Here is a 13,789-nt window from a genome sequence, read left to right as displayed (position 1 = left end):
AGACTGCAATAGTATGTGAGTGTGTGTGTGTGTGTGTGTGTGTGTGTGTGTGTGTGTGTGTGTGTGTGTGTGTGTGTGTGTGTGTGTGTGTGTGTGTGTGTGTGTGTGTGTGTGTGTGTGTGTGTGTGTGTGTGTGTGTGTGTGTGTGTGTGTGTGTCAATGTCTGGCTACTTCAATCAGTATGATAGACACTGGATTCAATTGCGTTTTCAAAACTCTGCGTAAATCAAACCAAATGATCCTTTAACTGTGCAATTAATGGCTATTTCCTGCACTAATTTCCTCATTTGCTGGTGACTGATGGGAATAGGAATGCCTTGCCTCAACCAAGCCTGCCTGTTTATCTGTATGCGTGCACACCAAGCTCTGTATGACATTAGGTTAACTGTGGTTTGACTCTCCAAGCTATTTGTGTATTTCTCTCTAGTGGATAAAACAGATTTATGTGATTTTAAATGTGATCAAATAAGGTCTTTTCTCACAAAGATTTTTGTTGATTGATGTGTGTTTCTGCTGCAGGGAAAAAGTTGAATCAGTGTTGTTGAGCTACGTTTTGTTACTAAATGTCTCTCTATGCAGGAACTCACTGTGAGGTGGACATCAACGAGTGTGACAGCAATCCATGCCAGAATGGTGCCACGTGTGAAGACTTTGCCAACTCCTACAGGTGCGTCTGCCCCGTCCCAGAGTCAGGCCATGAGCCCTGGGGTGGGAGAGACTGTGACGTCCGACTGGTGGGCTGTAAACAGCACCAGTGCCAACATAAAGCGGGTTGCATCCCTGTGCTGACTGATGATGAAAAACACAACTACACCTGCCTGTGTCCACCTGGCTGGACTGGAGAACGCTGCAACACCTCCACCACATTCTCATTCAACTCAGAAGGCTACGTCCACATGCAGCTTCCTGTTTCCAAAAACAGAACAAAGAGAGAGACGAGAGACCAAAACCAAGGGCTCCACATGCATGTTCGATTCAGGAGCACTCTGCCCGACATGGTGCTGTACCACCGGGGTACCACGGAGCGCTTCTTCTCTTTGGAGCTTGTTGGAGGCTCCCTTCAGGCCAGGCTGAAGTCAGCGAAGGTACTGCAAGTCATTTACCCTGGCCCAGTAAATGATGGGGAATGGCACCAGGCCACTGTCACCATGGATGAGAGGCTGGTCATGGTTGTAAAAGGACCCGGCTGTGAGGAAGGTTGTCTGGTAAAAAATGAGGTCTACAACCATCTGATGTTCGTCCAGCCCAGCTCCTTTCAACAGCTGTATGTTGGAGGGGTGCCGCAGGAATATTTAGCCTACACGTCCAGTGGAAGGGCATTCATTGGCTGCATGGAAGACTTTCAAGTTGACCACAAGCTGCTTCTTCCTCAAGATCTCGTTAGAGAGGAGAACCAGGGCTTGGAAATAGGATGCAGCAAAAAAGATTGGTGTGAAGATGACCCATGCATGCAGCGAGGGCAGTGTGTGGACATGTGGGTTCGGCCCAGCTGTCAGTGTCATCGGCCCTACTATGGAGAGAGCTGTGACCAAGGTGAGAGTACTTACAGCATACTTTAACACATTCTACTAGAGCAGAAACACTCTAGACCACCGGGTAGATTACTGCTGATCAGAGTGGATTTCCAAGACTGTGTAGGAGGAACTGTTGGAATGCTTCTTTAGGTGGGAGTCATACCCTGCTGTAAATATATTCCATGGTTCCGTGTACTTTCAGGTGCTGTTTTTTAGTGAAGGCGTGACTTATTAAAATATATAAATACAATCTAAAATCCCATTCTGAGCTTCTCTACCAAAACAGTCTCAGTTTGGGATTAATAAAGAAATTCTTATCTTATCTTCTTATACCTCCTCCGTGGAGTTAACACTTACTGCTGTTTGGTGCTAAAACAACAATAGAAAACTCAATATAAATATTATTTGTACTATATCTGATTCAACCTTGAGGAGGGGCACAAAACTAAAAAGTCTAAGGGCAAAACGTTCTTGTTGTTGTTGTTTGTGTTAAAGGCAAAGTAAATTAATGTGGTTTGTCGTAAAAATCAATGCAGCAAAGGCCAAGATATCACAAGATTGATTCCATACATTCAAGCTTCAGAAGCACTGGATCCACCACTTCCCATGATGCAACTCTTAGTGAATGCACACAATGGACACGTGGAGAATGCTCCCCTGTGGCCTTGCAACATGTGATCAAGACTAGTAGTTATAAACAGATATGCATTATTGCTGATTCAGGTGTGCCAGTGTGTTGGGATAATATACTGACAACTTTGTGCTCCCCCCCCCCATCTCAGAATATCCCTCCTGGACCTTCAGTCATGAGAACACCACCAGCTACGTCAGCTACAACATCTCGGAAACCCATGGAGAAAACTTCACCGTCTCCTTTCTGTTGCGCTCCCTCAAACACAACGGTCTGCTCCTGCAGCTCCGCCGAGTAGGAAAGACCTACCTGACCATCTATCTGAAGGAGGGCACTGTCGCTATTTACAGCCCTCACACCACCCTGCTCTCAGAGAACAAGCTTGTCACTGACGGCAACAACAATTTAGTGACTGTACAAGTACAGTATGGCCATGTGGTCTTCCCCAAAGCAGGGAACCATCTTGCCTTAGGGAACGTGAGTGTAGAGGCAGGTGATGTGGCGTATGTGGGAGGGCTCCCTGCAGGCATGAGCATGAATGCCTGGGGTGGAAATATGAAGGGCTGCCTGCAGGACATCCGACTGGACCACAAGCATCTGACCAATGACGGTCTTCCAGAGGGGGTGGAAGTTTACCAGCCCAGCAAAATAGAGAACGTGCTGCCAGGATGCCAAAGTGATGACACATGCAAGGTAAAAGAGAAATGTACACTTTGATTTAAGATATTTTATTGTCACATGTACAGCATAATGGGCAGTTACAACCAAATTCTTATGGTCAGCTTTTCACACCTAAATATTAAGAAAATATACATGCAAACCAAACATTTTAAAATATAAGCTGACATACATTAAAACATTATTGTGGGTATTGTGTGGTGTATAAATATGCTTAAGAAAAATAATAGATAGATATAACAGTATGGTACAGTGTGTAAAACAATAGAGTGACAGCCGCTGTTAGTGCTGATAGAAAAGTGTCTCCTACAAACTCACTTCCTGCCTGAAAGCCCTCATTGGACTCCTTTGTTTACTCCCGCTACATAATGACATCACTACATAATACTCACGCTTGTATTGGCTAACATTCCTACACAATGAATGTAGTAGGCTAAGGTATAGGACATATCTAAGCGGTTGACAGACAGATTGAGCCAGTTAACCAATCAGAGCAGACTGGGCTCTGGTTTCAGACAGAGGGTGAAAAGAGGTGCTACTGCGACATGTTACAGGAGAAACAAAAAAATACAATTTTGAACCTGAAATGAAAATAATATGGCCCCCTTTAAATTTGAAGCACACTCAATGCAATTTTTTGATCCCTTTCACTTAAGACAATGGTCTTGACTGGGGGCCCTCAAGATCATGTGATTGTAGGTAGAGGCTGAGCTGAAGTTAGACGTGAGAGCAGGTAATACCATTTATGTGAAATCTGCTATTCATTTTGAGTTTTACAAATGATTATGTATTATGCTTGGCCTGTACAGTGAGGTTTACCCTTAAAGCTACCTGTATGTTGGGACCTTAACCAAGCAGCCTTATATAAGTGATATATTTATAGCATGGCTACATTGTGTTATAAAGCAAACAGAGTGCATGATATCCAAAGATCAGTAACTGACCAAACTGTGTGGCTAATACAGTTTTAGTAAAAAGCCCCAGATAAACGCTATTATGTTTTGCCAGTGTATAGCTCTAGATCTGAACACATGCTAAATCTGTTAGCGCCTTGCAGTGCTGTCTGATAGCTGTGTCGCCTCAACCTTATTAACACTGATCTGGTTGTGTTCCTTTGATCTGTAAGTTACCGCTCAATCCTCTCTGCAGCTTTAACATCTGCCTTCGCATCAGGTGAGAGATTTTACAGGTAATCATTTTATCCATTCGTCTGTTTGTCTGTGAACAGGATCAGCCCTGTTTGAACGGGGGACAGTGTCAGATAACCTGGAATGACTTCAAGTGCAACTGTTCCATTAAGTACTCCGGCCTCCTGTGTGAGACACGCCTGTGGTGCGTCGACAACCCCTGCTCTGATGGAGTGCACTGTGTGGACCTACAGGATGGTTATGAGTGTAAGAAATCCTTTGACTGAAATCACTCTTTATCAGGGAATGGCAGGTGTAGTCAGGTCAGGCCAGGTTCATCTGTTTAGCTCTTAATTTCTTAATTAGACTTACAGTCTTGAAACATTTCTGAGGGGCCATGTAAAGCCATCCTTAGAAAGTAAATAAACTCCATGACCTTAGAGTCTGACTGGTGCCAGAAGAAAAATGATCCTACTAAAATACAGAAAGAACAAATATATAGATTATGGTTGAGGCTTTTTCCAAGAAGCAGATATGAAATGGTATCAGGAAGCAGAGGAGAGACATGGGAAAAGAGACCCTGACAACAGATTTAATAAACGGAGACCAGGCGTTTATTACAGTGATCATGATTACACATCATGTCTAATTACAGAAGTGTTTAACATCATGGCTCATCAGTATCTTTTTCAATCACTTGTATTTAAAAAAAAAAAAAAATGTTGAGTCCCCCAAAGTTTTATGATATAAAAGTAAAGTACGGGTCCCAGCACATAGAAACTGCCGGATGCTAATCTGCATATGTTGGGCAATTTGCACAATCAGCATAAGTCTTATAAATTAGCATTAATGGCATTATAGCTTATGTGGACAATAGCAAGACAATTATTGAGTGGTTTCGGGCATTATTGAGGATGCTGGATCCATTTCTGACAGGATCCAAAACTGCAGTTTAACCAGAAAGTGGACATATTTGTTCTCTCAGTGCGCTGATTTTGACTACCATGAAAAAAGTAGTGTTGCAACCATTAATTATATAGAGCACAAGATGAAAATTATTTTCTCAACTGTGGACCATTTTGTTTCAAATAAATGAGCAATCTGTCCAATCCAAACAATCCAGAGTCTCCTAAATAAACCCATAGGGATTACAAATATGGCCTTTTTCTGATTGTACTGCCATCTTGGATCCTGCAAATGTCAGAAATGGATTCAGCATCCTCAATAACCCCCCAAAAACGATTCCAAAATTGTCCAAATCGGCCAAGTCATTATTAAACTATGGTCTGTTATAATGCAATGTAATGGTAATTAACATTTCCGGGTTCACCATAGGACTCTTTGAGCTGGCAAATAGACTATAGTGGAGATCAAGCTCCAAGAACACTTTTGTATAACCAAATGTAACTTTATTACTTTTGCAACTTTATGATAATATCTTTAAAAGTTCAACATCCATGACCAATGGCTAAAGCCCCAAAGCCTTAGAAATGATGATGACATAATCAGGGTATTTATACTCTAATAGAATATCAGAGCCTGTGTTTCTAACCATGCAATTTAAACTGTCTTACGTGTTTAAAATAGGTAATAAAACAAGAGTGTTTTTCTAATTATGATACCTTGAAGTGATGAAGCACACATGGTCATCACTCTCATATAGTTTTAGGAAGATGGATAAATCAACATTGTTACTTAATGCCATTTGTTCCTGCTCAAAGGGATGAGGCGGGCCGTGAATGATATAGAGTTTACATTTGATATGTACTGTAAATGCATAGTTTCCTACATCTGGAAAATATTGGAGCTCTATTGCACAAATGTAAATCTAACAAAGTGACTCAAAAAGATGAGCCCTTTAACAATAAAAACACACATCTAAGTACTTCAGACATTGTTTTGAGGAGACAGCAGATCAGCAGGTGGTTTTCCAATCAATGCATCAGTCGTGAAAAAAATAACTCTACTAATAGCTCTTAACTGGCCTTGGTCTAACTTTTCAAAACTGTTCCCCTCCCACAGGTTTGACTGAAGCCATTTTTCAGGACAATGCTCTTCAGTTTGTTGCCAACAGCTCCCTGCTGAGCCCTGTGACCGACATCACCATGGACATACGAACACGAGATGAGAACGGGATCCTGCTGCGGGCCGCCAGCAGAACCGAGGTCTTCTGTCTGGGTCTGCTCAACTCCTCCCTGCTGGTCAAACTGGACAGTGGGGCGAGTGCAGAGCTGCTGGCCTTCACAAGTGACAGAGTCATTGCAGACGGAGCATGGCATCACATCCAGCTCACCATGGTGGAGCCCACACAGTCAGTGTCCCGCTGGCGCCTCACGGTGGATGGGCAAAGAGTGGGGGACAGCTTCGGCATTGGTGGCAACCTCAACTTCCTCAATGACACCGATGTGTGGCTGGCTGAAAATTACACTGGATGCTTAGGGGAAGTGAGGGTGGGGGGAGTCTACCTGCCACTCATTAACGTACCAGACGCCCCACAGGTGAGCCGGTTCTCCAGACTGGGTGGGCACGAGCCAATCATAGGATGCCAGGGTTCACCGATTTGTGATTCCCAGCCCTGTCTCAACCAGGGTGTGTGCCAGGACCAGTTTAATGAGTTTAACTGCAGCTGCAATGCAGGATGGGAGGGGCAGCTGTGTGAGTCAGAGGTAAATGAGTGTTCTTCGACTCCATGTGGCTACGGTACATGTAAGGACCTTCTGGCAGACTACCGGTGTGACTGCCATCTTGGATATACAGGGAGAGACTGTAAGGAAGAGCTGGATAACTGTCTGGAGTTCAGCTGTGTGAACGGAGGGACCTGCATGGACAAGGGCGGGGCTCACACATGTTTATGTCCTCGTGGCTACGTCGGGAAACGCTGCCAGTGAGTACACTTCTTCTTCTGCACATGTAGATACGAATAATTTAAGTGACCTGATCAGGCTGCAATATGATGAGATCTTTGTAAACTGAACCCACACATCCTGTTTTTTGGTGAAAACATGTGTGACATGTTGTATATCAGAGATCTGTGTACGATGCATGGACGAACAGGAACCTTGGCATGCGCTTGTTACTGGATCACAACATCTGTACAGCAACATGAAGTAGGAGGGTTAATTAGTAACATACGTCCTGTATGTGTTGGAGTTGGTACAAAACTCAAAATGGGGAACAAAGTAGCTTTCTTTCAACTTTAGGAGGAATCGGCGGTACTTGTTATATAGAAATGTCAGATATAAAATACAATTAATACATTAACTCGGCGGAATACTTTATGGTCATTTATACTGAGAGGCGCTCTTCCATATAGCCCAGTATGCCCAGCTTATTGAACATTTACGATTAAAAATTCAATTGATAGTGAACACCAATCCAAATCCATTTATCAAACCTTGACTTTTTTATAATTATATGCAGAAATCCCTCTTTTTCACTGATCGAGTGTTTTATATGTTTAATGAGTAGGCCTAAATCAAAATGCTGAGCATAGGTGTCTGGAGCTGTTATTAATTCTACAGAATCATACGTTCATGAGTGATTATCAGTTCATGTGTGTGTGTGTGTGTGTGTGTGTGTGTGTGTGTGTGTGTGTGTGTGTGTGTGTGTGTGTGTGTGTGTGTGTGTGTGTGTGTGTGTGTGTGTGTGTGTGTGTGTCATAGGTGGCGTTTCCCTCCAGTGGCGTGTGATGCAGACACAAAGTGTCTTAATGGGGGGGTTTGTATAGGAGGAGATTCAGGAGGCAACTGCACCTGCAAGCCAGGATACACTGGAGCAAGGTAAGAGTGAGCCTCACACACACACACACACACACACACACACACACACACACACACACACACACACACACACACACACACACACACACATACACACCAGCTGCATAGGAGAAAACGTCTGAACCTCATCCGAGTTTAAAAGTCTGGTGTGTGTGTGTGTGTGTGTGTGTGTGTGTGTGTGTGTGTGTGTGTGTGTGTGTGTGTGTGTGTGTGTGTGTGTGTGTGTGTGTGTGTGTGTGTGTGTCTGTGTGTGTGTGTGTGTGCGTGTGAAAGAGCTGCTGCCCTGTCGAGCAGCATTGTGATTAATCCCTTGTGATGTGTTTCAGGTGTGAGACAGAAATAAACGAGTGTGAGTCCAGGCCTTGTCTCAATGGTGCCACCTGTCTGGACAGACTCAACCACTACCAGTGTGTGTGTGTGGTGGGCTTCAGTGGCACAGAGTGTGAGAGCAACGTAAGTCGCTGATAGATCTTTTCATTGACACCGGCTTTGAGTTAATATGCTGATTTAAAATCTAAATCTGAGTGATGGGTGTCATGGGTATCTAATTAAAGTACCCCTAAAGCCTGGAAAATGAAAACATGATAAACATAATGTGAATAAACAACAATTCTCCATCCCATAATGTCCGCTTCCAGTCTAAACCTCTCTAAATTGGTATATTTCATGAGTTCTAGATTAAATCCCAAAGGTTGTTGAATTTTAACACAAAACCACGTACAATGTTGAAATTACTAATGAGAGCTGAACATCACTAACACTATGAAATAACATTGTATTTATAATGAGGTTGAATAGTTTAGGAAACATTATGATTCATGTCATTGTTATAAAGGCACCTAATGATTAAACACAATAATAAAACTAATATTATTATAGTAACAATGTGAGTCTGTTACTCCTAAGTTACATAAGTGTGAAGAATACTATAAAGTGAAACTTATTTAAATATATATATAAATATGACCTTGTATAACGTTGGTTGGGTTTCTGACCTCACTTTGTGGATGATAATAAAAATGTCCCATATTCTTATATCAAGATTATTGTCTTCATTGTGTTCATCTGAACCTAAAGGAATTCATTTAGAATACATTATAACGTATAACTTCCAACACAATGGCTTGCCACAAAATGAGTTGTTAATACATTTACTTTGTCCAGCTCCTCCACAGAACAGAGCAGAATAGTTGTTGCTTATAAGAGATCTTTGAAAGATGCACTAACCATTCATTAACCATTCATAAACCCATTGGTTACAAATTATAGACAATAAATGATGTAAACATACCGTTGTGCACTGTCCTCCTGCAGAGAGAGGAGCATATGGAGCGAATCCCCTGGCTGGTGGTGACCATCCCCCTCATCACCCTGTGTGTGTTGGTGGCCATCCTGGTGGTGTTTTGCCTGGTCATGACAGCACGGAAGAAGCGTCAGTCAGAGGGCACGTACAGCCCCAGCTCCCAGGAGGTGGCTGGTGCCAGGCTGGAGATGGGCAGTGTCCTCAAAGTGCCCCCCGAGGAGAGGCTGATCTGAGGCCAGTGGACGTGTACAGGGCAGAGAGAACATGAGCTCTGCAGTGTCACACTGACGGGCTCCTGCTCTACGAGGAAGAGATGGAGGATAAATCAATGACTGATCCTCCACCCGGGAAAACTGCTTTTGTCAAGGTCTCACATATGGACAGGTGAAGACCAGAGAGAGGCTTTCCTGTTGGGGGGGAGTTAATGAGTTGAGTCTTGAGCAAAACACTTGGGATTGTAAGAAATCACACAAATGGCTGGACAACACTGAAACTGAACTCCAAATGATGAAGGGGCAAGTATTCAGCAAAACCAAACCCTGCTTTCCAGATTACACGGCTGATTCTGTTTTCAGAAGAAAGAGTAAGGTGTAGCAGGAAAAGAAAAATTTGCAAAAAGTGTTGTCGAATCAGAGTTTGGTTTGCATGAGTAAAAATCTAATTCTCCCAACAACATAACATATGCAAGACATGTTTGTGTTTATCGTGAAACAGACACTCTTTTACATCTTGGTTTTGCCTGTTAGAGGTCACTTGGTAATGCTAGGTAAACTCTATATTCTCCTTCAACTTTACATTTGTGATTTTGGTCTGCCTCACAAGTTGGAAGAAGCAGTTGCAGAGAAGGAATGTATTTGTGAATCAAACCTCGTGTTCTGTTTTGCTGAATCAGAAATGCAGAATTTGTACAAAATGTCCATGCACTCAGTGAGTCCTTTCTCCTTATTTAAGCTTCTGCAGTCTGTGAAGACATGCAGATAGTTCATACGATTGAGCCTGACTCCAGAACACCCCCACAGAACATGTGAATGGATGACTGCTGCTCCGCAGGAGTCAGAAACTGTATATTTGTTGTATTATATTGTCAATGTGCACTGTACAGGCTGCCTATTATTGGTTACTGTGTATTAATGCTGTCGGTTTTTGTTGTGTATAATTTGCTGCAAAAGTTTAAGTCACTGTATTTTTTGTAATAATTTTGCGGGGAACAGAATAGGTTCTTTTTTATGCTGTATGTATAAGTTGTCTCGTCATTGTTTTTGGATATAAATAACTTTTTTCAAATGTCTAGAAAAAATTAGAATTCAGCAAAGTTTAGTTAAATGGTATCTAATTTAAAGAAAAGTCAGGAAGTCTCCCTGCTCACTCGCCTTTCCCTCTGACCTCACTGTAGCTGCTAACTTAGCAGCCAGTACTCTGCTGCAGCTAACTGAAGGTGCTGATGTGACCCATGTACTGCATTTTTTATGAAATAGAACCATTTGTGAAAGGAATGTATCATGCAAGGCGGAGCTAAATATGAATTAGAGAAACTCTTGTCATTACTATTCAAAGTAGTATTGAATGTCATTTTGAAAGAGTTATGTGTATGAATTTCAGCATGAACTGTAAAGTTTTGGGTATGGGTTGGCATAATCTCAGTTCTTTTCTAGATATTACAGTTGTCTCTGACTTATTTAATTCGATTTACTACAACTAACCCAATATTGCTCGAATGTGGTTAATCAGATACTCTATGTGGTTTAGTATATATGGAGACATCCCTGTCCAATTTGATTTTGGGATGGGCCAGAGGTGTGTAATGTAAAACCCATTTCTGTTCGAACATGACAATGCCCTCCTTCATCCCACTTATCTCATTTTGTGGACAAACAGAGACTCCTTCCCTGTAACCTTGTTCCACATCTGGTGTAAAGCCTGGAACCAGAGTAGAGGCTGGTATACAGTAGCAGCGCATCATGACCATGGTTTGAATAAAATACGACAAGCTCTCTAAGAAGTGTACTGAAATGGACCTTTGGGAAGCTGTCCAAGCCTGAAAAGAGAGACAAACAGGGAATGGGTTCCGTCAGATTCATTCAGATCTACTTGTATTATTAGACATTATGACCCTGACCTGTGGTTGTAAAATGTGACCCTTACCAAGTCAATTATAATTTTTGACCCAGCCCAAATGTGTACCTGGGTCAGGTCTAAGTTCCTCAGAGCTGAGTCGACTCATGAAGACCTCTACTCATGATGTCTATTGTCTGTAGCTCTTGTCCATGTGAACATGTGTTTGTCTTGTAAATCCATGCATTAGATTTGGTTTACAAGTGGAAATACAGTATTTATGGTAGATTTAAACTGATCCATACTGCTGCTTCTCTCTGAGGTTGTTGTCATTACGACCGGCTGCATACAGGGTTTAATAAAAGTCAGAAATCACTGAATGCTCCTTTATAACGATTGCAGAGAACGTATGGCTGTGTGCATCATGGAACGACACGTGCCTTCATGTTCTCGTGCATCCATCCAACACAGGGATCCTGTCCTCTCTATACTCGTTCAGACAGAAAACACCTTGGTGAGGATTGGATTTCAAAAGAGAGGTTTCTGAAAGAAAGACATCTCAGGACACATATTCAGACATGGTTGCATTCATTGTAGACACCTGTTTCAAGAGTCTTAATTCCTACTCAAGAGTGATTTGGTCCAGTGATATGGTGTTGTTACTAAAAAGCAGAACATCTACAGTACAGGAATGCTTTGTTCAGAATGATAATGATTTCACTCTGGAGTTGTTTTAAGTAAAACTGTACCATGTACAGCACATCTGCATTCCATGTTTTTTTTCTTCCAAAATGGGATATAATTACATTAGGGAATAAACAGGATTTAGATTTTGAGTGATACTTATTGTCCAAACCAAGACTTTTGTTAATCCGCACTGGAAAAAACTGAACTGTGACTTTATTTAAATGTATGTCATCAACAAATTCCACATAACAGTATTTGAAAGTATTTACAGTTAGTTGAAAGCAATCATATGAAGTTGCACCTAATAAATTAAACCTAACATTATTGCTTTCAACTAACCCAATACAGTTATGTGAAATCCGTCGACATAATACATTTAATTGAAATTTGATTCAGTGCACTCAATTTTTAAGTGAATCTCTTTATTAGTACTTAGTGTCCATATGAGGAAGATGTTGTGTTTAATGTTCATTTTGTGCATTTAGTTTGAAATGGCACTTCAATTGCAATTAATGTGTTCAAAGAAAAATGAAAACACAAAGAAAATGAATAAACTTGATGGATGTTTTTTGGTTGTTCCCATTCCCAACAGTAAAATAAAAAAAGTACTCTTTCAAGGTACAGCATTTTCAATAAAGAGATGGTGGTGTCAACAATAAAATATATAGAATGACACAAATATGTCTTGTATTTACAAAATCAAAAGAATTTACCATTGAAGTCAAATCAGTAAACCGAGTGATGGGGTAATGACACAAATCTTACAATAGAATCAGAATCAGGATTACTTTATTCATCCCAAACTGGGATTTTTTTTTCTCACGCAGCAAAATACAGTATGAAGCAAAACAAATAATTAGCAAATAAAATATAGTGTAAACGTACAATGTTGAGTGTAAAGGGTGCAGGTTATGTCCAGCTCATAGAGAGGCTATGGAGCAGTGAGTTGTCTGCCAGCCAGAGGGGAATTATTGTACAGAGTTATTGCAGTGGGCAGGAATGTTCTCCTGTACCTGTCCTGGTGAAAGCGGAGCTGGAGTAGTCTGTTGGAGAAGGAGCTCCGCTGTCTGTCCAGCTGCAGGTGGAGAGGGTGGGTGGGGTTATCCATGATGGACAACAGTCTGTTCAGAGTTTTGCTTCTACGAGATGTTACATCAGACATAATGTTTACTTTGTATAAATACTGACTGACAATGTGTGTATATGGTTTGAACTGTTCTTAAAAAAATCACCAAGGCCACAATGTCTTAAAAACAAGAAATGTCCCTCTATCAATGATGAATAAACATTTTACAACACTTTTTAGGGATCTTCTGGAGAAAATGATCACACTAGAATATTTCGCTTCAGCAGTAGTGTTTTTGGATTACCGGTTTTAACTGAACAAATAAAACAGAAACACTGATAAAAAAAAAAGTAGTTGAACTGTTGAACCCCTCGACGTTCCCCCTCCTACCCCCTCCTCTAAAACCGTTTATTAAAAAAGAAATAACCCCCTCACTCTCTCTCCCTCTCTTTGAAGCCCTAATGGTGCATTCCTATGAGCGACTCCCACCCAGGCTGGCTGCTGCCTCGGTCAGTGCTTCTCCTGCCTAATGATGGCAAGTGAAGCAGGACAAGCCTCCTCCTCTTCCTCCTCCTCCTCCTCCCTGATCCCACAGTGTGTGTGTGGGGGGGGCACAAACGCTGAGGAATTGTTTTTAAAAACATACCAAGACATGCTGTCAGTCAGACTCAATGGAAAAGTTCTGCCTTAACATTCATCCTGTTGAAGTATAGGCAGATATCTTGAGGAGCAGTTTAAAATACAATAAGATACGATACCATTTTATTAGTCGGATCAAGTCTGAAGTTTTTCTTCTTCCGATCAGAATCAGAATCGGTTTTTTTACCAAGTAGGATTACACATGCGAGAAATCTGTTTTGGTATAAGTGGTGCTCACCAAGACACAGAAAGAATATGACTTAGTGAAACAAAGTAAATACAAAATAGGACTGTCATGACAGCTTTAAAAAAA

The 13,789-nt window shown here is 41.6% G+C and overlaps 1 protein-coding gene across 1 annotated transcript in view; it reads left to right on the top strand.

Moving 5' to 3' along the window:
- The window catches only part of LOC134873108 (protein crumbs homolog 1-like), a 29,010-nt gene extending 16,182 nt beyond the window's left edge, over positions 1–12,828 (top strand). The window contains exons 7-13 of the mRNA XM_063896519.1: positions 580–1,533; positions 2,297–2,838; positions 4,052–4,217; positions 5,973–6,834; positions 7,613–7,729; positions 8,056–8,182; positions 9,044–12,828. Of these exons, the coding sequence (XP_063752589.1) occupies positions 580–1,533; positions 2,297–2,838; positions 4,052–4,217; positions 5,973–6,834; positions 7,613–7,729; positions 8,056–8,182; positions 9,044–9,265 (2,990 nt within the window). The 3' untranslated portion in view covers positions 9,266–12,828. The remainder of the gene's footprint in view (positions 1–579; positions 1,534–2,296; positions 2,839–4,051; positions 4,218–5,972; positions 6,835–7,612; positions 7,730–8,055; positions 8,183–9,043) is intronic.
- Positions 12,829–13,789: the final 961 nt, after the last annotated feature.

This window comes from Eleginops maclovinus, chromosome 12, assembly GCF_036324505.1.
Source record: "Eleginops maclovinus isolate JMC-PN-2008 ecotype Puerto Natales chromosome 12, JC_Emac_rtc_rv5, whole genome shotgun sequence".
Classification (NCBI taxonomy): domain Eukaryota; kingdom Metazoa; phylum Chordata; class Actinopteri; order Perciformes; family Eleginopidae; genus Eleginops; species Eleginops maclovinus.
The sequence above is the reverse complement of the archived record's forward strand: the minus strand, read 5'-3'. Positions and strand labels throughout refer to the sequence as shown.